The sequence below is a fragment of the Dromiciops gliroides genome, chromosome 3, assembly GCF_019393635.1.
Source record: "Dromiciops gliroides isolate mDroGli1 chromosome 3, mDroGli1.pri, whole genome shotgun sequence".
In the NCBI taxonomy this organism is placed as follows: Eukaryota; Metazoa; Chordata; class Mammalia; order Microbiotheria; family Microbiotheriidae; genus Dromiciops; species Dromiciops gliroides.
In genome coordinates, this window is record NC_057863.1 from 89,945,768 (window position 1) to 89,971,082 (window position 25,315).

A 25,315-nucleotide genomic window follows, 5' to 3' on the forward strand; every position below is an offset into this window, starting at 1 on the left:
TAATATTCAATTTCTTGGGGGACCCAGGGATCAGTTCTTTCTCCCTCCTACTCCAGAAAGTTGAGTTCTCCTAGAGAGTATTTCATCAAATCTCATCTGGGGGGTGGCTAGGTGGCACAGTAGATAAAGCACCAGCCCTGGATTCAGGAGTACCTGAGTTCAAATCTGGCCTCAGACACTTGACACTTACTAGCTGTGTGACCCTGGGCAAGTCACTTAACCCCCATTGCCCAGCAAAAAAAAAAATCTCCTCTGGGACAAACCCAAGGGAACAAAAGGAATAGTGATTCTTTTGTCTAGATTTCTGGAGGACTGATTGGTAGATAATGGACTTTGCCCAAAGCAAGTTAAGTGAGGGGTTTTTTGCATTTCTTTCCCTGATGTCATCTTTAGAGTTCATTTTAATATAGACCACCTTCAAGTCATGTCAACCAATAGATTTGAAGAATGCTAACCAATTAGATTTGTTTGATGTATAACAAATCGGCCTCTTATCGAAAAGGGATTAAAAAAACCTGGACAGGTAGCCATGTTGTCTCTCTTGGCTCTCTTGAGACCACAAGGTCTCTATCTCTCACTCTCTCTCTGGTCTCCTTGGGACCCCATGCTGTCTCTCTGGGAGAGCACAGGGGTCTGTCTTTTGGGAGCTTTTCTCCTGCTTGTACTAACTGGCATGCAGAAGCTTTCTGTCTTCTCTACCATGAGGTCTGGGACCATGAGATGTTAGGGAAACACATGGTCAATCCTTTACTGTTATAATATTGATAAATTAATAATACGCCTACCCCAAACTTGTGTCTATAGTAATTATTTTTCAACATCACACTACTATGTGTCAGACACTGAGCTACATAATGGGGATATAAAGAGAAAAGCAAAATAGTCTGTCACTTCAAGGAAATTACTGTCAGATACCATGTACACATATAGGTCTATCCAAGAACCATAAAAAAGTAAATATAAGGCATTTTTGGATGGAAAGGTATCAGTAGCTGGGAGGACCAGGGGAGGCATCCTTCAGATGAATTTATTTAAGATTTATGAACATATTATATATCTATTTACACATTAATTGGTTGATTTAAGCTTAGTCTTGAGGGAAACTGAGGCAGAGGCAGAGTTGAGAGAGCATTATAGGGATAGGGGATGGCTAGTTCAAAGCCATGGAGATGGGAGATAGATGGAGCCTCTGTGAGAAATAGCCAGGAGATCTGTATGGCTAGATGACAGAATGTATGCAAGAGAATAATATGAAAGAAGACTAGAGAGATAGAAAAAAACCAGGTTGGGAAGAACTCTAAATTCCAGAAGCAGGAGTTTATATTTGATCCTACAGGCTATAGTGATGTAGGAGGAAAAAAAGGGTTAACAGAAAAACCTAAGACCCAAGCTTTAATTCAGATATTAGCTTCAAAAGGGAGTTAGACCCCAGTTAATGGATAACTTATGCTAGATTCTCGTACCTATAGCAATCAGTACCCATAAAAAATGGGTCAGGTCAAATAACAATAAAGGAAATGACAAGGCTATAGAAATTCTAAAGAAAACTGATTATATTTTGAAACTAGCCATGGGAATCAGAAAGAGACATGAGCAGAAAAGGACAAATTTGTCCCCAGATTCACCTTATGACGTGTAAACCCCCAAAACACACCTCCACTGAAAAAGGTACCTGCCTCGGGGGTTGGCTTAGGAACTCCAAATTAGGATAAGCCCTCCCTTGTAACACCCCTAGGTGGAGAATATTATAATGAGTAGGACAGGCCCTCCCCGTACCTCCCTAAGGTAGAGATTATTATAATGAGACTGATAATCAATTTATCCATACTATAAATATAACTGTTTTTCCTTTCCTTATTGGAGAGATACCTTTCCAATATTCTGGTTCTCTCCCTGTGGTCACTCACAGTATTGCAATAAAACTTGGGAAACTGAGTCACTGAGTCTTGTAATACTTTTGGGATGACTCACAATCAATTTGACCCCATATTCCATCCCACATCAATAGGAGGCCACTGGAATTAAGGGTGTTGTCATGGAGAAAATGGGTGGGGGTTTGGGATAGGAATAGGGGTTTGGGGTAAGGGTCCTTAGGAATTCCTCTTTAAAGAATTACACCGGGGCAGCTAGGTGGCGCAGTGGATAGAGCACCAGCCCTGGAGTCAGGAGTACCTGAGTTCAAATCCGGCCTCAGACACTTAACACTTACTAGCTGTGTGACCCTGGACAAGTCACTTAACCCCAATTGCCTCACTAAAAAAAAAAAAAAGAATTGCATCCTCTTGCACACAAAACCAATAGAATTTTATTTAGGGGCTGGGGAAAGGAAACCAAGAGAGAAATCCTTAGACTTCCCATAGGGAGAAGGCATGGTACAGAACGTGGCTCTGAGATACCAATCTCCTCGAGCAGGAGACAGGCAGATACTTTTACTGATCAGGCAGATACTGATGGGGGTGATCATCTGATTGTGGAAAGTTCCCTTATTGAGGGAGGACCATCCCCCACTGGTGGTGGCTGGAGGAGTTGGGTGAGGGGTGGCGGTGGATCTCAAGCCATCTCTCTCTCCTCCTCCAGTCACAAAGGCCGCAGCCACACCCAATCTCATCTCCTCAGGGGTGAGGGAGACTGGAATGAAGGGTGGTGGTCCAGGAGCTATCTCTGTCCTTTGGTTTAGTTTCTCAAGGAGAAGATTCTTTGATGTACCCCAGAGAACTTCTGGGGTGCTAGGGCCTATAACAGTGTGAAGCTGTTAGACGCGTATTTTAGAAAATCACTTTGACAGCTAGATGGACTGGATTGGGAGAAATGTGAGGCATGGAGATTAGAAGTGCCTTTTCAATAGTCTAGGCAAGAGGTGATGAGGACCTGGTCTAAGGTGGAGGCTTTGTGAGAAGAGGGAAGGGAAAGTACACAAGACATATGGGAGACATAGCAGTTGCAAGGGTTACTAGTTGATTGCACATGTGGGGTGAATGAGACCGAGGATGACCTCAAATTTGTGAATCTGGGTGACTAGAACGATGTTGGTGCTCTTGACAGAAGTAGGAAAGTAGATTTGGGGGAAATGGTGACATGTCTATGGTGCTTCCATTTTGAAAAGTCCAGTAGGCAGTTTATGATGGAAGACTGGAGAGAGGCTTGGGCTAGATGTATAGAAAAGAGTGCCCAGGACCAAACCTTGAAATACACCTACTGGTAGTGCATGGAGGAAGAGTCAGCAAAAGAAACTGAGGAGGAGTGGTCAGAGAGGTAGGAGGAGAACTGAGAGGAAGGTCAAGAAAACCTAGAAAGGAGAGGAGGGTCACCAATAGAAAAATACAGCAGAAAGGTTGTCAAAGATGGAGATAAGTCCATTTGACTTGGTAACGTCTAATTTGATGTTGGTAAGTCCCAGGGTCTCTTTGAGAGAAGAAAAGTTTTGATGCCACATTTGCATTACTACCTAGTGGTTCCTCCTTTCGAATGTTTTGTTGTTCAGTTGTTCAGTTGTGTCTGGCTCTTTGCGACCCTGTGGACCATACTGTCCATGGGGTTTTCTTGGCCAAGATATTGGAGTGCTTTGCCATTTCCTTCTCCAGTGGATTAAAGAAAACAGAAGTTAACTGACTTGCCAAGGGTCATACATGTAGTAAGTGTCTGAGGCCAATTTCAGATTTTAGCTGTGTGCTTTGTTTATGCTATGTTCTGAGAATTTCATAAAATTATATTTCAACATATATCACCACAATGTACATACATTCATTCTAGGGCTGTCCAGGTAGAGGTTTTAAGATTACTTTAGGGTCCACAGTGAGGAGGGAAAGGCCAGTATTCATAATAACAATAATAACAATAAACAACAACAATAATAACAATAATGATAACACTTTTCCATAGCATCTATTATGTGCCAAGCACTGTACTGTGCTTTACAAATATTATAATCTGATTCTCACAACAACCCTGAGACGTAGATGCTATTATTATCTCCATTTTATAGATGAAGAAACTGAGGTAAACAGAGGTGATTTGCCCAGTGTCACACAGCTGGTAAGTGTCTGGGGCTGGATTTGACCCCAGGTTTTCCTAAGTCTATCCAGTACTCCACCATGCTACCTTTCAACAGAGAAAGCTTCTGGAAATGTCATGGGGTGTCTGGAAGCAGGGGAAGGGGTATGGCTTTCAATGCCAAAGCCTTTTTTCATTTTCTTTCCCAACTCCTCACCATGTCTAGGCTACCAGCTTCTCAATGCCTCCTTTTTTTTTTTTTTTAATGTTTTTGGTGAGGCAATTGGGGTTAAGTGACTTGCCCAGGGTCACACAGCTAGTAAGTGTTAAGTGTCTGAGGCTGGATTTGAACTCAGGTACTCCTGAATCCAGGGCCAGTGCTTTATCCACTGCGCCATCTAGCTGCCCCTCAATGCCTCCTTTTATCTTATATTGTTTTCTCCTTATCTCCATTGTTCACTGTCCCTCTGAAGTTACTCATCCTCCATGATCTCTTTTCCATTTTCCAGCTCAACCCTTTTTTTTCTTTTTTTTTAAAAAAATCACTAGCAATAATAGGGCTAGGTTTATATCCCAAAGATATCCCCCCCAAAAGAAAAAAGACATATTAGTACAAAATTATTTCTAGCAGCTCTTTTTATGGTAGCTAAGAATTAGAAATCAAAGGAATGCCCATCAATTGGGCAATGGCTAAACAAGCTGAGGTATATGATTGTGATGGAATATTATTGTGCTATAAGAAATGACAAGCAGGATGATTTCAGAAAGGCCTGGAAAGACTTGTATGAACTGATGTACAGTGAAGTAAGCAGAATCAGGAGAACATTGTGCATAGTGACAGAAATACTGTTTGATGAAGAACTGTGAATGACAACTATTCTCAGCAATAAAATGACCCAAGACAATTCCAAAGGACTAATGATGAAGCATACTATCCACCTCCAAAGAAAGAACTGATGCTGATTGAACACAGACTGAAGAATGTTATTTTCCACTTTCTTTCATTTTTTTCCTTTTGTTCAAGTTTTCTTATACAAAATGACTAATATGGTAATGTTTTACATAATTGCACATGTATAACCTATATCAGATTGCTTACTGCCTCAGGAAGAGGGGAGGGGAGGGAGGAAGGGAGAGATAGAATTTGGAACTCAAAACTTTAAATAAAAATGTTTATTATTAAAAAATCCACTAGAAAATGCTAATGAAAACTAAGACACAACTTAAAAAAAAAGAAATGGAAAATCCAGTCATCACTATCTCTGTTTGTGGCTCTCTCTCTGTCTGTCTCTGTCTCTGTCTCTGTCTCTCCTGCTTCCCATTATATGTTCTATCAGGACAATGCCACCTCCTTAATCAATTGATACCTGACCAGATCTTATGTATATAGTGAAGGGAATGTTTGATAAATATTCTCACTTGGATTAATACCTTCACCTGCATTTCAGGCACGTTTATACATGAACATCATCACATCTACCTACCCAGCCGCTGAAAGCTACTCTATTTGATGTCTGAGAAGCCATTTGCAGTAACATTCAAGAACCCCCAAACAGAAAGTCAGATTTAATGAAAAGTTAGCAAACTTAAAGATTTAAGATGAAGCTAAAAATTAAAAGCACAATTAACATCATTCCTGTGACTGACATTTGTACCATAAGATTTCTAGTTGCTATTTTTTTTACCTGTAACATTTTGGTGTGAATACCTTGCCCCAGCTCACTTCCTCCATGAGTTACCAATACAGACCCATCTGTGTATATATGAACCAGTGCAGCTGCCTAGAAAAACAAATTTTCCAAAAATTGGTTGTTTAATCAAAGTAAAGTTTGATATTAAACACAGAAGTCAAAATTTTCAACCATGGGCAAGGAGAGGAAGTGTATGAGGAGAGGAGAGGCAGAGCAGTTCAATAGTTCCACCAACCTGTGGGACCCTGGAGAAGCCACTTTATATTTCCAAGCCTCAGTGGCCTCACCTGTAAATTGAGGGACCTTGGTTAGGTAGTCTCTAAATCTGTGATCTACTAATAATAGAAAGGGGGAAGTTGAAGCTTTGGCATCTTTTAGGCAGATACCACCCTTATTTATCACTCTTTTTTTTTTTTTAGCTTTATTCACACCCTTGGTGTGAATGATTATGAATATTGGCTTCAACCAGCTTTTAAAAAATGTTGTGTGTTGCTATTTGACTTTGGGGGGAGGGGGAAAAGTGTCTGGGCCTTCTTTAAGTCAGGATTTAGAGAGGCAAGAAGACAGCACTGCCTAGATTCTGACAAGTTAATACTTGTACAGACTAATAATAGTCTTGATTTGCTGCCAAGAGCCTCCGAGAATGGTGCTTCCCCACCTGAGATTGCAGAGTCAGCATTCTAGTGTGATTGTTGAGTCATCGTCATTCCCTGGCCTGAAATAGCACAATTTCCAGTCCTAACCTTATTATTCTTAGGTACATATATTTGGAAATACGTAGGGACTCTGGAAACTTTTCAAATGGAGACTTAAAATCCTTATTTATTTTGTGTAGGCTTGTCTAATGGGAAGAAAAGTTGACTCCTATAACCTTGGATAAATTACTAATATTTGAATCAGAATGATGACACGACTCCATAGGTAGGCACAGGACAGGCAAACTGCCTCAGTAATCAGGACATGTAACTTCTCACGCCAGATCAGTCATTGACTCACTGTGTCTTGCCTGTCAAGTGTTTGAGGCTGGATTTGAACTCAGGTCCTCCTGACTCCAGGGCCGGTGCTCTATCCACTGCACCACCTAGCTGCCCCCCCCCCCCATTAGATATAATAAGAGCAATTCTATCCTCCAGCAGAGAGGGGATTCTGCCTGTATATATACATTTAGGCTGGATGGTCAACACAGGCATATGTGGACAGTGGTAACTCTCTAGGCAAAGGCAGAACAGCTTTGTATATTTGGAGTTGGGGGTGGGAGTAGCCAGAAGAAGTAGCCAGTCTATTAGTATGTGGTTCACTTTAATAGTCCTGAAATACAGGAAGCAGCTAAAGTGTCCTGGGGAGCATGGTCTGCACATAAGTAATTTCTCTGCCCATCAGATGAGCTGGAAGATATCTCAGAGGTCATTTAGTTCAATGTCCTTATTTTATTGGTGAGAAACTGAAATCCAGAAATGTTAAGTGATTTGCCTGAGATCATTTAGGTAGTAATCAGCAGAGCTATGATTTGGACCCTGTTCCTCCGAGTCCATGGGTAGTCCTACTTCCACTTTTCCCAAAGTGCTCCTGATTTTTATTTATTAATTTATTTGTTTTGAGCATGACTACAACTCATCTCATCCTTTCATGTCTCTCATTGCCTACATCAATGGTAATTGCCTACCTGATGGTAACTTGTTGCACCAAAACCAACTGAGAACTTCATGGGGACAATGGCGATGCCTTTCTTTTTCCAGTAATTCTTTGAATTAAATTCTTCCACTCTTGCCTTCCGGCTGTGATAGGAAGACTTGTCCAGACACTCATTCCAACATCGTATCAGCTTGTCAGGACTGTATGCTTGCTTGTAGATTGTTTTGTCAACTCGTTTGTACATATTTTTCTCCCGAATCTGAAATGTGGTGGAACTGGATTAATTTATACTATTGAGATAGAAACTGATCACATCAAATCAATCAATCAATCAACATTTGTTATGCCAGGTATTCTGTTAAGTACTTTAAATAGAAAGAGAAAGCAAAAACAGATGAAAACAGAGACTGGGATAATTTCCCAACTAGTTCATTAACATTTTGAAGGCTATGCAATCCCTTAGCATGCAACTCCAAACTGTAGCTAAAGTGGTATGATTGGGGTTTTATCCCAGGACGCTAAATTTAGAAGATGCCAGTGATATTTATGTCTTTTAACAGCATGGAAAAAGCAGAGCTTAGCATCTAGTTAGCAAGGATAATTGACTAAAATAGGAAGCTTCTAGATGGTGGCCTGGGATGAACTTCCTTTCTCCAATTCCATTTCATGCTTTCTCAGCAGTGGCCTCATGAGGCCTTGGTCTTCTACACAGAGTGGTATCTCATCTCCCTACTCAACTGAGGGCACTTTTGTATCAATCGCCCCAGGTGTGGTACCTGTCTCAAGTTAAAAAATTCCAGGTTAAGGGGGCAGCTAGGTGGCACAGTGGATAAAGCACTGGCCCTGGATTCAGGAGGACCTGAGTTCAAATCCAGCCTCAGACACTTGACACTTACTAGCTGTGTGACCCTGGGCAAGTCACATAACCCTCATTGCCCCCCCCCCAAAAAAAAATTCCAGGTTATGACAGTCACCCCTTCTTCCCTACCTCTATAGTACCTCTGCTTCAATTAGAGTTGAAGTGACCTTGAATCCTTGAAGACTGTATCAACAGAGTGCCAGCCCTGGTTGGCCTTACCAAACTGGGAAGGCTTTAAGTGTGGGACCAGTGATGCACTTCATGTTTCTCATACTAGGACTAGACCATATAAGTGTAAGAGAGACACCTCTCAGAAGGCTGGTCATAAGGTGATGATTTCTTTTTTCAATTCAATTACATAAACATTTATTATGTGTTTATGTGCCAGGCACTGTGCTAAGTGCCAGGGATACAAATAAAAAAAAGAAAGACAGTCCTGCCCACAGGGAGCTTACAATCTAATGAAGGAAGATAACATACAAAGGGAAGCTGGACCCAGCATGGGAGTATCTTGTTCCATGGAACCGAAGCTACAGATGCAAAGTGAACTGACCTGGAAGTCTAAATTCTGGCCTCTACGGAGGACAGATATGGAGGGGTTGCAATCTGTCAGTGAAGGGAGTGCCCATACTGATAAAGTCATGGATCTTTTATACTAATGAAATAAAAATCCACATCATACTTTGTGAGTGTTTACAAAATGCTCTGGAAGAATAAATGAGTGAATGAATATATATATATATATATATATATATATATATGATCAAAAAAATGAATTTCTTATCAGGTTATTGTATTTTCCTGATTCCCTTTCTTCTTTTTTTTTTTTAGTGAGGCAATTGGGGTTAAGTGACTTGCCCAGGGTCACACAGCTAGTAAGTGTTAAGTGTCTGAGGCTGGATTTGAACTCAAGTACTCCTGACTCCAGGGCCGGTACTCTATCCACTGCACCACCTAGCTGCCCCACCCCACCCTCTCCGATTCCCTTTCTGCTGGAAGTGGAGAATAGTAAGGAATGACATGGAGTTGTGGGAAGAAGAGGTAAAATAAAATACTCAGTGACTTGTCTCTTCTTCTGTAGCTATGGTATTAAACTTGAAATGATAATTATGTCCCATCATTGTCTAAGTGCCCTTTCACTCTTCTTGACAAAGTATGAACTGTTTGATAAAATGAACTTGCTTTGATTCCCCATTGAGTTGGCCTTTTGTTCTGGAAATGACAATATATGAATGATGACATTCTCTGCTATGGAGTTATTGGAGCAATGTGGACCAAGGACTTGAAGTTCATCCACCCTTGGATATACCCTTGGCTTTCCCTTTAAAAGAATGATCTTCCTGAAGGAAAGGGACTAGAGAAAAGCAGAGAAGCAAAACAAGTTGTAGATAGAATATATCTGTCTATCTTTGAAAAGCCTTCAAGATTGAATCCGGGTCCATGTTAGGGCAGTGCAAGTGATGGGCCATGAATCACATTGAGGAGAATAGCTGACCTTTGGAGAGGTCGGAGTTATGCCTTTTGTTGGCATTCACCAGGAATGGATGTGTCCCCTCCTTTTTGTACAAATCCATATATGCATCCTGAGTCTTACACTTTTTTCTTTTTTTAATTCTGAGTCTTACATTTACAGTCACTTAGTAATTTGTTCTAGTGAAGATGAGGAGTGATATAGATAATGCCAGTTAATACATTTTATTTTATATTTTATTTTATTTTATTTTATTTATTGCAGGGTCATGAGGGTTAAGTGACTTGTCCAGAGTCACGCAGATAGTAAGTGTCAAGTGTCTGAGTCTGGATTTGAACTCAAGTCCTCCTGAATCCAGGGCTGGTGTTTTATCCACTGCGCCATGTAGCTACCCCCCAGATAATACATTTTTTTTTTTTTTAGTGAGGCAATTGGGGTTAAGTGACTTGCCCAGGGTCACACAGCTAGTGAGTGTCAAGTGTCTGAGGCCGGATTTGAACTCAGGTACTCCTGACTCCAGGGCCGGTGCTCCATCCACTGCGCCATCTAGCTGCCCCCAGATAATACATTTTAACAACTTACATCTAAATAGGCCTGCGTCATGTTCTGTGAGCGTGTAGCATTTTAAGCAGAACACTGAAGTCCCACTGAGACCTAAGGAGGAGATGGAAAGTTCTACCAGCATCCTATATCATTTTAGCACTTTGCTTAACTCCTAGCTCCTCCCCTTGGGAAATTACAGCATTACTTCTCAAGGAGGATCATATTTCTCTGCATCCTTCAGTCAAGTGTGTGACCTTGAAGGTATGGTCTGCTTTGTAAAAGCCTGTCAGATTATCTTATTTCATAAAAAAAATACACCCAATTTATTTATTAGATCATCAAGATTTTGTAGAGATGAAAAAGTAGATAGATATATGGATTAGTAGTTAATGATATCTACTAGATTGCCTTTTTATTAGAAATAATAATATAATAATATCTAGCATTTATATGGGGCAGGTAGGTAGTACAGTGGTTATAGTGCTGAGCTGGGAGTCAGGAAGACTCCACTTTCTGAGCTCAAATCTGGCCTCAGACACTTACTAGTTGTGTGACCCTGGGCAAGTCACATAACCCTATTTGCCTCAGTTTCCTCATCTGTAATATGAGCTGGAGAAGGAAATGGTAAAACCACTCTACTATCTTTGCCAAGAATACCCCAAATCGGGGCAGCTAGGTGGTGCAGTGGATAGAGCACCGGCCCTGGAGTCAGGAGTACCTGAGTTCAAATCCGGCCTCAGACACTTAACACACACTTACTAGCTATGTGACCCTGGGCAAGTCACTTAACCCCAATTGCCTCACTAAAAAAAAAAAAAAAGAATACCCCGAACTGTCTTTTTCCCAAAGAGATCATAAAAAAGAGAAAAGGACTCACATGTACAAAAATATTTATAGCTGCTCTTTTTGAGGTGGCAAAGAATTGGAAATTGAAGGGTTGCCCATCAATTAGGGAATGGCTGAACAAGTTGTGGTATATGAATGTAATGGAATTCTATTGTGCTATAAGAAACGATGAGTAGGAGAAGTTCAGAGAAACCTGGAAGAACTTGCATGAACTGATGATGGGTGAGATGAGCAAAACCAGAAGAACATTATACACAGTATCATCAACATTATGTGTTGATCAACTGTGATAAATTAGATTCTTCTCACCAATACAACAAAACAAGAAAGTTCCAAAGGACTCATGATGGAAAAGGCTCTCTAAATCCAGGGGAAAAAAAACAACTGTGGAATATGAATGCTGATTGAACCATACTATTTCTTTTGGTTTTGGTGCTGTTGTTTTTCTTTTTTGAGGTTTTTCCTTTTTTGCTCTGATTCTTCTCTTATAACATGACTAATGCAGAAATATGTTTAATGTTATTATATATATATATATATATATATATATATATATAAAACCTATATCAGATTACCTGCTGTCTAGAGGGGGGGGAAGGGAAGGAGGGAGAAAAATATGAAATTTGAAATCTTATATAAACAAATGTTGAAAACTACCTCTACATGTAACTGGAAAATAATAAAATACTTTTATCAGGGGGAAAAAAAAGAATACCCCAAATGACATGACTACAAAACAACCAAACAACAAAGTGTTTATATGGCACTTCAAAGTTTGCAAAATACTTTATGAATATTATAATTTTTGATATTATCATATTTGATCCTCATAACAACCCTGGGAAGTGTTTGCTATTATTATCTCTGTCCTGCAGAGAAGTAAACAGGCAGAGATTAGGTGACTTGTTCAGTGTCACATAGCTACTAAGTATCGGAGGCAGGATTCAAATCTATCCAGGTAGCTGGATAAAAAGTGCTCTTTTTACTCTACCATGCTTCCTCTTTGGAATTTTTTAGCTGAATGACATTGAACTAGTGCTCTCAAGTTTTGCAAAAGCCCTTTACATACATTATTTCATTTAAGTCTCCTAATAGCCCTGTGAAGTGGATACTAGAAATATTTCATCACATTTTACAGTTGAGGAAATCGAGGCACAGTAATGTTAGATGACTGACCCATGTCACCCAATAAGTGATAGAGGTGGGATTGTAGCCTACATCTTCCCGATTCCAAGTGCAGTACTCTTTTGACTACGCCTTGCTTCCTCTTTGGCATCTTCCCCTAATTGTTCAATATTCTCTCCTCATTCAGGTGCCTTGAGAATCAATCCCTCAATCTTTTCAAAATTGCATTGCCTCTAGCACAGATTTCTTCTTTCTATATTGGCTCTGGTCCAGCTGTTCTGTTCTTTGTCTATACCCCCTTTTCATATTGGGGAATAGGGTGAGAAGAGTTCAAAAATTGTGATTCTACCTACCAGTCTTTACTTCACTAAAATTACTTCTAAAAATTATAAAAATGAAGTTTTAAAAAAAGTTTTAAAAATATAAAGTAGTGAATGTGATATTTGGGAATGTAATAATTAAAATTCTTAGTCTGTGTTGTCAGGCTGTTCCAGAAGGTACCATTAGGCCACTTAACGATAAGCAGTACTCTCAAATGTGAGTCAAAGATGAATTTCTGCCTATAGAAGACTGAAGTCTATTTCTAATTCAAAGAAGAGGAGAAAGAAACAGGGAGTATCTCGTTGTCAGACAATCCTTGCTTTTGAAATCCTGCAGAACCAATATTAGAAGATAGAGATATAAATGACAAGAGCGCTGCACTGGCCCGGGTTACAAAGCAAATGGTGCCTTTTGGACTTGAGGTTCAAAAGGAACTTTCAAATGTTGCAGGATGTAGGACATTGGGGGCTGCTCCCAGAATGCCTGGGGATTCTGCGAAATATTTTCTTGGTCTTAGCATAATATAGTCTCTGATTCCTTGTGCTTATCTCTTGCTGTGCTCAGCACCTATAAGAAACTGGTCTTTGAAAAAAAAATCTTGCCCAAATCAAAAAATGAATTAACATGTAAAAGGTAAAGAAAATTGTCTTGATTCAAGAAATCTTTCAGCTTTTAGAAGTCCATGGACGATGATGGAAAAAAATTTTAAAAAGCAAGAACATTTCATCACTTAGAAAATGAGACTACTCGGACCAAATTTCTTGTAGCAAAAGTTATATTTGATTTGTCTCCCTTACTTTCCTTAGATCCTTTTCTAACACTATTACTTAATCACCAAGCATTTATTAAACACCTCCTGAATGACAGGCAGCTGAATGAGGCCCTGGGCATATAAAGACAAAAAGCCCACCGTGAGCTCATAATCTAGGTTCAGAAACTATAACTTTCTTTGTTTTATTATATTGTTGACAGTTTCTTTTATTTTCAAATCTTTTCCTGCTTCCTGTAAACCAATAAAAACTAAGTTATAAGGGATTAATTCTTAAAGTTTTCATTCACGGCACCTTATTAGCAGATCAGGATAAGGAACATACATTCTAAAAGAAAAGGATGTCTTGAGGAATAAAACAAATTAGCAGGGGCAGCTAGGTGGTGCAGTGGATGGAGCACCGGCCCTGGAATCAGGAGTACCTGAGTTCAAATCCAGCCTCAGACACTTAACACTTACTAGCTGTGTGACCCTGGGCAAGTCACTTAACCCCAATTGCCTCACTAACAAAAACAAAAAAACAAATTAGTAAAGAAATAAGGAAACAATCTCTCATGTAACACTAATGGACATTAGAGTATCATCCCCAGGCAAATAGAAGGAGGAGAAATCACTGAAAACTCAAGCTTGAGGGAAAGGGGATATTATGTCCAGACCAAAGATCATGAAGATACTTTCCAACAGTTTCTGTTGCTTTTTACCATCTTAGTCTCAGCAGAAGGTGATCTCTCTCTCTCTCCATCTCTCTATCTCTCTCTGTCTCTGTCTATCTCTCCTCTCTGTCTCTCTCTGTGTCTCTCTCCCCTTGCCTCTGTTTGGTCTTGCCAGTGGACTGGAAATCTGTGCTTTGGGTACATTCACTCTGGCACTCAGTACTACTTACTCCTTCCGTGCAGAGTTGAGCTCCTAAATTCCATTCCTCTCCAGTCTCTAGGACCAGCATATGGTGCATGATGTAGACATCCCTGTTTAGCAGACTAAGGATGGACCAGATCACCTTTCTGCCCTAAGGAGCATAGGCACCGGCCAGCACTCCCAGATGCTGTGCCCAGTCATTGTTTGATGAGACTGGGCTTTCTCTGACTCCTTCTCTATTTCTCCTCACCTCATAATAAAATCTTTTCAAACATGGAAATATATCACATGAGATTTCAGTCCTGGGAACTTAAATCAGAGACCTCTTTGAATTCAGAGGACTGGTTTCTCATGGGAAATGTAGTTGTTTCAATCAGATGGGCCTCAATTACATTATTATATCTCACTCAAAGTCCTCCCCCACAGTATGACTTCAAATTTTATAGAAATGTTACAAATGAGGTGGTAGTTAGGGATGCAATACTACCCTGGTTGGGGGTGGGGGGAAGGAAAGAGAAAAGAGAGAAGAGAGAAGAGAGAGAGAGAGAGGATGGACACTAATGCCATCTCTCAGGTAGTCCCTTCTTGGTTACCTTTTCTGGTGGTAAGCCACATTTGGCTGCCACGGCCGTGATGCAAGACTCCATTAACAATCCACCCTGTGGAAAACCAAATCCACGGAAGGCTGTGTTGGGTGGCAAGTTGGTTTTGCAGGCCCAACCCCAGAATCGAAGATTATTAATTTTATAAGCATTTTCCAGTTTTAGTAGAAGATATTCTATCACCTAAAGTAAAAGTGATATTAAAGATGATTAGTCAAAACATTTTTCTTTTCTTTAAGATTAATCACAGACTTAAATTTCTTAGCTATTTGGACTCAGTGTAGAACTTGTGGTTTACTGGATTGAAGGGTCTGCTTAAAAGATTATTATCCCTAACTACAACCAATCTAGAAATTTTACATTCCATTTTGTAATCAATGAGGTTGCTCTTTTTAAAAATGTTTTAACCAACAACAACAACAAAAAAGTATTTACCAGTTCAGAGTCATCCAGGGTACACCCTCCGTTGATATAACACTTAACATCCATAGCCTTGATCCTTCCATTGTTCATGAATCCTACCTATGATAAAACAATAAGCATTTCTCAGATCCATTCTTTTTTTTTTTTTTGGCCGGGGAATGGGGGTTAAGTGACTTGCCCAAGGTCACACAGCTAGTAAGTCAAGTGTCCGAGGCCGGATTTGAACTCAGGAACTCCTGAATCCAGGGCCAGTGCTTTATCCACTGCGCCACCTAGCCGTCCCCTCAGATCCATTCTTAATTGTACATTAAGGATACCAGCTACAACACAGCCTTACTTTGGGGGGTATTAACCAAAGATACCATATACTTGTTAGGATGTGGGTACATAATAAGGAGTTATTAGCTTGTGATAATTGCTTGTTTCTTGGCTGTTAACTGAAAGGGACTCCCTGGATTCACAGAGCCATATTATTAAATGTCAGAGTTGGAAGGGATTATCTAATGCAAATGCCTTTATTGTACAGATGAGGAAACAAGGGAAAGAAAGTGACTTGCCCAAGGTATTATAACTAATTAATGGTCTAGCTAGGATTAGATCCTGTGTTTCCTGACTCTCAGCCTTGTGTTTTTCTCCCTCTCTACATTTAGTTTAGCTGATTCTTTTTCTTTTAGGATGTTTTTCTCCTCCCCTGGAGTCAATGTTACATCTCTAACCTTCCTAATATGCCAAAACCCTGACTTTTCTCTCTGCAAATGATAGCTCTTTTGTGGCTCTTCACATCCTCTCCTGTATTCATGCCACATTTACTGAAAAGTGACAAAACTATAGTTCTTTTTAAAAATTCCATAAATCAGAATTTATAATAATGAGTTAGGAGAATGGGGCAAGTTTGTTGACTTCTTTCTGATTGGTCAACTCAGGGACACTTAACAAGAACAAGTATTGACATATTAAAATAACAATGGCAAAGTTGTCTATTTTACATTTATTTTTTTAATCATAAAAGTATTTTATTATTTTCTAGTTACATGTAGAGATAGTTTTCAACATTTGTTTTTATAGGATTTCTAGTTTCAAATTTTTCTCCCTCCTTCCCCTCCCCAAGACAACAAACAATCTGATATAGGTTATATATGTACAATCACATTAAATATTTTTCTGCATTAGTCATCCTGTGATATTTTATATTTATTAAGTTAATTGTAATACAATATAATTAAGTTAATTGGAAAGCAAGCTTTCAGCTTGGATTTGGAGCCTGGGAGTGGATAGGGCAGGAATAAAACAAAAAATCCCCTATTTGCATCTTGAATTGCAAAATGAAATTTGTTGAGAATTTTTCTTCATGTGTATTTGAGTATAGATCAATGAATAAGCATACTCCTTTACTCTGTAATTACATAAACCACCACTGTCAGAGGACAATAGAATATAAACCTGAGTTATTAAATATCTTGGCGTTGGGGAATATAAAGTAATGTTTAACCACAAATAGACAATCTGGGTATGTCAAAGATATTTTTCAAATAAAGCATATATTTAGAGGAGTGGGGGATACTGGAAAGAGCACTTTATGGGGACCCAAGAAACATGGGTTTGATTCCTGGCTCTTGCCACTAATCAGCTCTGCCATTTTGGGTTTTGTTTTACCCCATGGGCTTCAGTTCCCTCAAAATGAGGGAGCTGGATTAAAAGTCCTTTAAGGTCCTTTTCAACTCTAATGGTTTATGGTTCTAGTTTATTTATTTATACAGCTCAGACAATGAGTAGTCCTTGACATGGTGCTAGCAAGATTTCCACAAAACATCTTCAGAAGTGTGACCTTTAATAGTTGCATGAAGATGGATGCCACTAAGATGACCAAAAGATTTCCCAGTGGTATCCATCCAGCTTGTGGCTTTTCATATATCTTTCTGGGACTTTTTTCAGTGGGGAAAAAATATTGTGTGAGACTGTTAATGCTACAGGGTAGAAATGCTAGGAGAAATGATTATGCCATTAGGGTAGACCAAGTGTTTTCATGATATTTATTGTGCCCCTCCCAAATCCTTATAGTCAAGATGCCTTTATATCTAAATGTGTGGGCCTCCTTTTAGTCTTTTTCATGTTGACAAAGAATCACTAACATAGATGCCTTTAAACTTATTCCTTTAAATAGTTTCTCTTTTATACTCATTTAAAAATTATTTTATTTTTCATATACAAAAAATTATATTGTTTTTCAGTTTTAGCCTACATTGGGGATCTTTTTAAACTTAAAAATAATACATTATTTCAATTTTTGAAATTCATTCTTTATAAAATTATTTTATTATTAAACAATTTTAAATCCTTCACATAATGGCGACTCAGCTGCCCCCTTGAAGACTTTTAATGTTAGGAAACTCACTACTTTAGAAGAATTATGAAGAGATTGCCGTGTAAGCCACAAAGTGCTATAAATGTAGGTTACTGTCTATTTTTTGGTAAGCTGCAAGTATTAGATATTTTTTTCTTACATGAAGCTAAAATCTCCCTCCCAATTACTTCCACTTATCATAGTTCTGTCCTGTGGCAAAGCAGAAAAACCATTGAAATAGGCTATAAAGTATATTTATTATACATTTTAAAAGGTGGCTGATATTTTGGACTCTTTCATATACCAAGATTGTGATTCGTGTCCATGATGGTGAACTGTAATGTTTTGAAACTGTCTTTGGTTATTGCCGATTATTCTGGCCATGGACCTACTTATTAGTACCCACTTCTCATCAAAAAGTGATCAGTGAGGGCAGCTATGTGGCGCAGTGGATAGAGCACTGGCCCTGGAGTCAGGAGGACCTGAGTTCAAATCCAGCCTCAGACACTTAACACTTACTAGCTGTGTGACCCTAGGCAAGTCACTTAACCCCAACTGCCTCACCAAAAAAAAAAAAAGTGATTGGCTAAAATTTGGAATGATGGATAACATAATTCTGCTTTTCCCTTGTATCTTATTTTATAGCAACAGCTGGTTTCCTCTGTCTTCATGTACAGGTATATCTTATTCCTCAACTGGTTTTTATATTTCATTATATCTGGCTTATATATAGATATCCTAGATATGGTTTCTAGCTTTTTACATACACATATCCTATTATTCATATATGTTATGAATTTTATACACATGCATATATTTACATATATATAAGAATATTATACATATACATATCCTATTATTTCTAGCAATTTATGTATGTGCCTTGCTGGCTGACCAGAACAGAGGCAGCTATCTACCCATCCTATAATCCTAGGGATTATTATTACCTGTATCAGACGTGAATCTAATATACCGATATATTAATTATTATGGAGCATGTAGTTAAGGATTGGGAGCCCCTCAGAGACTGACTGGTCACCACTGCAATGAGTGCTTTGGACAAGTTCATGCTGCCCTCATGAACACTTTATCTTCTACTGGGACTATAATGGGAGTGAGCAATAAAGGGATAGTGGGCACTCAATCCTAACCCTTTGGTTTAATAGGCAGATTATAAAACCCTGGTTGTATGACCTTCCTGTGTACTACAGAACCAAAAATCCTGGAGCCCAGAGGTGTCTATGAGGTAGAAATGTCTTTGTCCTTTATTGCTTATTATTACTAATAACATGGCATCTGTGACAATTTTCTTAGTAATAGCTTTCTCCTCCATGCCTTGAAAGAACTTTGCCAACTAGATCAATGCAATGACAAAATAGTAGGAAATCATCATTCCAATTGTACATAAAAATGAGATATGTTAACATCAGGGTCCCCAATACTTACTTTGTATTTTGCAAAAAGTGGGTGCCTTCCCCCTTTTATGAACATGTCCTCTCTTCTATCTAAAACAAGCCGAATAGGACGACCGGTTCTAAAAGAAACACAGATTTGTTTTTTTAATGTCTAAATTATGATGAACTCTTTTTTCGCTTAATTGATTAGTGTGTCCTCCAAAGGAGACTAAGGTCACACATTATTGAGTTTGCTCTTTCCAGATGGCTTCACATGTCACCCTCACTTATACCATCTCATCTGATGCTCTTGGCTCTTTAGAAGAGTTTGTTACTTCTATGCAGATCATTCCCCGGTTTAGATTTTCAACCCTAAGTTCTCCTTCAAGTGTTCTTCCAAATTTCTACCTGTCTTCTGATCATCCCTATGTGGATGTCTTACTGTAGCCTAAAACTCAATACCTCCCAAACTGGCAGAGCACTTCAAACCTGCCCCTTTTCCTAATTTCTGTTGTTGCTACCACTTACTCTCTCAGGATTAAGGCTCAGAACTTCAGAGTCATCTTTGCTTCAAAGGGTCATAGATTTAGAGTTGGGAGGGGTCTCAGAGATTGCCTTTTCCCATCTCCCTATTTTGCAGATGGTATAATTTAGGCACAGGGAGGGGAAGTGACCTAGAATCACAGGATTGTCCATAATTTCTGTTGTTGTTCAGTTGTGTCCTATTCTTTGCGACCCTATTTGGTGTTTTCTTGGCAAATATACTGGAGTGGTTTGTCATTTCCTTCTCCAGCTCATTTTACAGAAGAGGAAATTGAGGCAAACAGGGTTAAGTGACTTGCCCAAGGTCACACAGCTAGTAAGTATCTGAGATCACATTTGAACTCAGGAGGAAGATGAGTCTTCCTGACTCCAGGCCCAGTGCTCTATCCACTGCACTTTGTACATCATAGGATGTATTGCTGCCCTTGTATACCATAGGATTATAAATGTAGAGCTGAAAGGGATCTTAGAGGCCAACTAGTCCAACCCCTTTATTTTATAGTTGAGGAAACTGAGGACCAAGTACTAAGTAATTTGTCCAAGGTCACAAAGTAGTGTCATAGGTAGGATTTGAACCCAGTTCCTCTCACTTAATCCAGTGCCCCTTCCACACCTCTATGAACCTTTGTTTTCCTCATGTGTAAAACGAGGAGGTTGAACAAAATGATGTCTGTTTCTAGTTCTCACTGTTCTCACATTCTATGCTCCTATGCATTTCCTCTTCTCCCCCACTGCCCACATCATAGAGAAACCCCAGGACTGCCTATCTTATGAGTGTCAGTGTGTGTGGGCATGTGGGAGGAAGAGTAGAATCAAAGGAAACAGAAGAGATGATTTTGATTGGTGGCAAACATTTGTGAAACACCTAGAGAAGAAAAGCAATTTTAATATAATCCACTGTAAAGCATCCATAAATGTGGAAGCATTCACAGCAAGGGAGTGACCTTGGCCAATAATCTTTGAAGGCTTCCCTCAGTCTAATAGAGACATCTATTCTCAGTGAAGAAAAAAGGGCTTCTTTTCCTCCTTCCCTTACTTGAGTATTTGAGATGAGGAAGGAAAGAGCAGAAAAAATAACTTCCCTCTTTCTACTTTAAGGCTACATAGAGCCTGGGTGTGTTCCCTCCATCTCCCCTCCTCCACCCCACCCCCCCATTTAATGGGGAGCTGTGCTCTAGAATTGCTAGCTACTTGATATTTGTATAGTCACATAAGCTTTTCTTGAAGCTTCTACAATGCCTTTCCCCTTCTGGTCCACACTACAAAGCTGAGAAGTCAGTATCATGATCACCACTGGACCAAAGAAAAAAAAGAGAAGTAACATGACTTTCCCAAGGACACACAGTCAGCTAGTTACCACGTCCAAAAGCATTTCTCATACACCAACCTGTTTATCCCTTACTCCACTTACTTGTTAGCAGCCACAGCAGTAATTGCACCATACACAGCTGGTTTGGACACCTTTCCCCCAAAACCTCCGCCCACTCGTTTTACATGGCATGTGATCCTGTTGATGGGGATGCTTAAAGTAGAGGACACTGTTTTCTGTAAAAGTGATAGGTGATTTTGGGACAGTGGAATCTTAAACCATACTTTCTGAAACAGCATGAAATGAATGAATCCACTGCTGGTGATCAGTAAAACAGAAACAAAACTATGCCTTTACTTCGTCATTCTCCTCAAGGCTATTTCTGGTCCATCCTCCCAGTTGTTGGGGCCTCCCCCGGAAATTTTTTTGTATTTTCATTGTGTTTATTCTATTTTCACTTCTCTGTGTATATTAAACAATATGCCTAGCCCAGTATTTTTCATGTGGTCACTCAGATGCGTGTTAAATTGAATTATGGGGCTCATTTCTAGACATTCCATTGTTTTTTCCAGAGCAGATTTTTGGATGGGAAGCTGACATTTTTCAGAGAGGGGAAACTGACTTGTTCAAAGCCCTGACTCAGATGATGTTAGAGCCAAGGGCTTCTTCTAGCCATGCAGGTGCTTTCAAAGGACTTTTAAAGACATACTGGAGAAAAGAAGGCATCTCCAAACACTGATGGTCTGCAAAAAAGGTCACCTCTTCTCTTAAAATGTGTACCATATGATACTTATTTACAGTATATAATAAAGCTTTTTTAAAAAAATTATTTATTTAATTTTTTTTAGCGAGGCAATTGGGGTTAAGTGACTTGCCCAGGGTCACACAGCTAGTTAAGTATTAAGTGTCTGAGATCGGATTTGAACTCAGGTACTCCTGACTCCAGGGCCGGTGCTTTATCCACTGTGCCATCTAGCTGCCCCTATAATAAAGCTTTAAAATTTTAAAAAGAGGAACCAATATGAGAACAATTTAACATTGACATCAGATTGAGTTCATTCAACAGTATTGCAAATGAACACATCTTCAAAAAAAAAAGTAAATCAGTAATTTCCCTTTTAGAAAATGTACTTGAAGTAAAGTTCTTTAATCTTTGCTACCCTGGTGATATCCAGTAGTCTGAAATGGGGTTCCTGTACATTAACATTTGCATGATTTGAAAGGCTTGTAAAACACTTGGTAAAATAAAGGAAGAATGAAGGGAGGTTGGGAAGGTACTGGATCCCTCACCTGTACATGGGATGGATCCTGAGTCGATACGTAAATCTCCATCTCTTTGTCCTCGATTTTTGGTATGACAAGCACTCTTTGTGTCTCCATGTAAAAATGTTCCTGTCCTCCAACATGCATCTCACCTGTTCAATCCCCAAACATAAGAAATCTTTGGTGGGTAGCTACAGTGTAGGGTGTGACCAGGAAGGGGGCCACCCCTTCCTTGTTAAGGACCTGGGACACTCATTATGGACATTTTTATCAACTTATTTTTATTATTATTGATTATTATTATTTTCCCCCATAGATAATTTACGTCCTATTTATTTGTAGGTTCTCAGAACAGATGTAGCAGAAATCAATAATGAATGTCCTCTCTAAGGTGGACCTGGCTTGCTGCCTCACTGACTTTAATCTGGTACAGCTACTGCCTAATGTCTGAAGGAGAGAAGTTGGATTCAGATATTTCCAACCCTAAATTCTGGGTCTTACTGCTGCTGGGCTTTGCTTCCAACTCAAAAAAGGTCTTCATAAATTCTCTTCTCTGTCACAAAAAATAAGTCCAATAACATCACTTCTACAAAGAAGTTGGAAGTAAGATAAACAAGATAAATTTGGCAAGATGCCAGAAACAGGAAGATTTTCTTGGTCTTCATTCTAATTTTAGCATATGTGACAGTAGAGCAGAGCAAACACAATAGTTAGCACTAGGAAACATTGTTCTCTTCCCCAAGTCTTCCACTAATGAGAATGAATGCCAGGTCTGAAGCTAGAGTTCTTACTCTAATCCATTCATTTCAGAAATGTGAAGAGATTTGACCAAAGTTAATAAAGTTAATAAATAGTAACATCTGAATCAAATCTAATAATTTCCCACTATGCCACACTATCTGTTGTTGAAGGAGGTGGAGGGCATTGATAGGATTACAGGATCATAGACTTAAGGTACCACCATCTTCCTAGTCACCCAGGCTGGAAACCTTGGTGTCATCCTTGACTTCTTTCTTTCTTTCTTCCTTCCTTCCTTCCTTCTTTTTTTTGCAGGGCAATGAGGGTTAAGTGACTTGCCCAGGGTCACACAGCTAGTAAGTGTCAAGTGTCTGAGGCCATATTTGAACTCAGGTCCTCCTGAATCCAGGGCTGGTGCTTTATCCACTGCACCACCTAGCTGCTCTCCATCCTTGACTCTTCACTCAATCCAGATATCTAACCAGTTGTGGAGTCTCCCTTCAAAACATCTTTTGTATCTACCCTCCTTATCAACTCTGACTTTCTTGGCCTCCTTCAAGACTCAGCTCAAGTCCCACCTTCTGCAAGAAGTCTTTTCTAGTTCACTCTTCCGCTACTAGAGCCTTCCCTCAGATTGCCTTTTTTTTTTTACACTGTACACACACACACACACACACACACACACACACACACACACACACACACACACACACACACACACACCTCTAGATGGTACAGTGGATAAAGTACTGGGCCACTTAAACTTCTGACACTTCCTAGCTGTGTGATCCTGGGTAAGTCACTTAACTGTTTGCCTCAGTTTCCATGGATGTAAAATGAACTGGAGAGGGAAATGGCAAAACACTCCAGTATCTTTGCCAAGAAGACCCCAAAAGAGGTCACAAAGAGTCAGAACTGAAAAAAACTGACTATATTATATACGTATATGTCTTTTATATAAATACTGTAGTTGTTTGCTTGTTGTCTTCCCTAGTAGAATGTGAATCCAAGAGTGTAGAGGCAGGGTTTTTACCTTTCTTTGTATTCCCAGTACATCCCCTTTCTTAATAAATTCCCCTTTTAAAGCATATTAAATACCTAATAAATTCTTGTTATTAGTAATGATGATTTAGAACTGGAAGGAAACTTTGAGGTCTTGTAGTCCAATTCTCTCTTTTTAGGAAGTGAAAAAACTGAGTCTCAGAAAAGGTGAGTGACCTCCCAAGGTTATACATGGCTTTAAGTGGCACAGTCAGGGCTTTGAGTGAAGTTGTTCTGCTTTCAAACCCCATTCTCTTTCCAGTTGCACTCCCAGGTCAGAGATTCTAATTTTTGGTTTGTTTCTGAAAACAGTGAGACCGAGACTCTGTCTAGCCGTTCTTGGATGGATGCATTATCTTATCAGGGTATGCTCTGCCTCCATGCCATATCAGTTCTAAAGTGACTAAATTAGATCTATTCTCATTAAAAAGAGCAGCTTACCCTCAATAATTTGATCAACATTTTCAAACGCCTCCTCCACATTTCCTTGCTCTAGTTTTTTTTCAGAGCACAGATATGAATTGTGCCTTACTGCATCCTGAATGAAGGAAAAAGCAAACAATGTAAGGTATCTTACTTGGTCTTTCATTAACATTTCTTTCTTAAGTAAATCACCAGCAACTTCTTGAAAAGCTCACTTTAGAAAAGGGCTAAAGGTAGCAAGAATGAATTGGGATCACTGGAACAACCAGCAGATAAAGAGTACTTTTGTTTTAATGAAATATGTAAAGATAGAATGGGAGAGGTATCAACTGCAAAGTACCTAGTTTGTCTCTACTTTCTGGAGACAGAGGGAATCCCACCACTTCTCCATGACCCTCAAATCCTCTCTCCTACAGATATTGACATCTCCAACCTGGCCCCTTATTTTCAGAATATACCAGAGTGACACAGAATTTTTTTTTTTTGGGTGGGGCAATGAGGGTTAAGTGACTTGCCCAGGGTCACATAGCTAGTAAGTGTCAAGTGTCTGAGGTCGGATTTGAACTCAGGTCCTCCTGAATCCAGGGCTGGTGCTCTATCCACTGTGCCACCTAGCTGCCCCTAGTGTCACAGAATATTGAAAGAGGTCAGGATGGAGGGATTCATTAATGTATGGCTACAGGCCAGATTAACAACAGAAACACAAGAGCGTTTGCCCAGCTGATCTGGTACAAAAGCTGGCGTCAGGGTCAGGGTCCCTCATGAACCTTGTCAATAATAATGCCAACCCCTCCATTTGTTTTTCCTTCCAAAATTATTTAAAAATTTTCTTTGTGTCTATTCCATATTTATTTATGTCTGTTAGTTATCTTTCTAGTTAAGTTTTCATGATCTAATTAGAGTTGCCTAAGGCAACGGGGGTAAGTGGTGAGAACTCCTGGGGATGAAAGGTAGCAGGCAGTCAGATAGCTTTCCTAATCCCCACTATTAAGTGGGCTTTATCAAGCACTACTGAAACAGTTAGGGCAACATCACAAAAGGAGTCTAGAAGAAGGGTGTAGGTTTCTAACTTCAGGGCACTGGGCTGTCTCTTTAGTACCACAGCAGGGGGTCCTGGTCACAGCAGAAGGCAAATA

The 25,315-nt window shown here is 39.5% G+C and overlaps 1 protein-coding gene across 1 annotated transcript in view; it reads right to left on the reverse strand.

Moving 5' to 3' along the window:
- Positions 1–25,315, reverse strand: part of LOC122747176 (aldehyde oxidase 2-like) — a 154,754-nt gene that overhangs the window by 72,371 nt on the left and 57,068 nt on the right. The window contains exons 22-29 of the mRNA XM_043993364.1: positions 24,198–24,294; positions 22,005–22,129; positions 20,817–20,950; positions 18,915–19,002; positions 15,140–15,226; positions 14,696–14,887; positions 7,345–7,572; positions 5,676–5,771 (exon numbers count right to left, since the gene is read on the reverse strand). Of these exons, the coding sequence (XP_043849299.1) occupies positions 5,676–5,771; positions 7,345–7,572; positions 14,696–14,887; positions 15,140–15,226; positions 18,915–19,002; positions 20,817–20,950; positions 22,005–22,129; positions 24,198–24,294 (1,047 nt within the window). The remainder of the gene's footprint in view (positions 1–5,675; positions 5,772–7,344; positions 7,573–14,695; positions 14,888–15,139; positions 15,227–18,914; positions 19,003–20,816; positions 20,951–22,004; positions 22,130–24,197; positions 24,295–25,315) is intronic.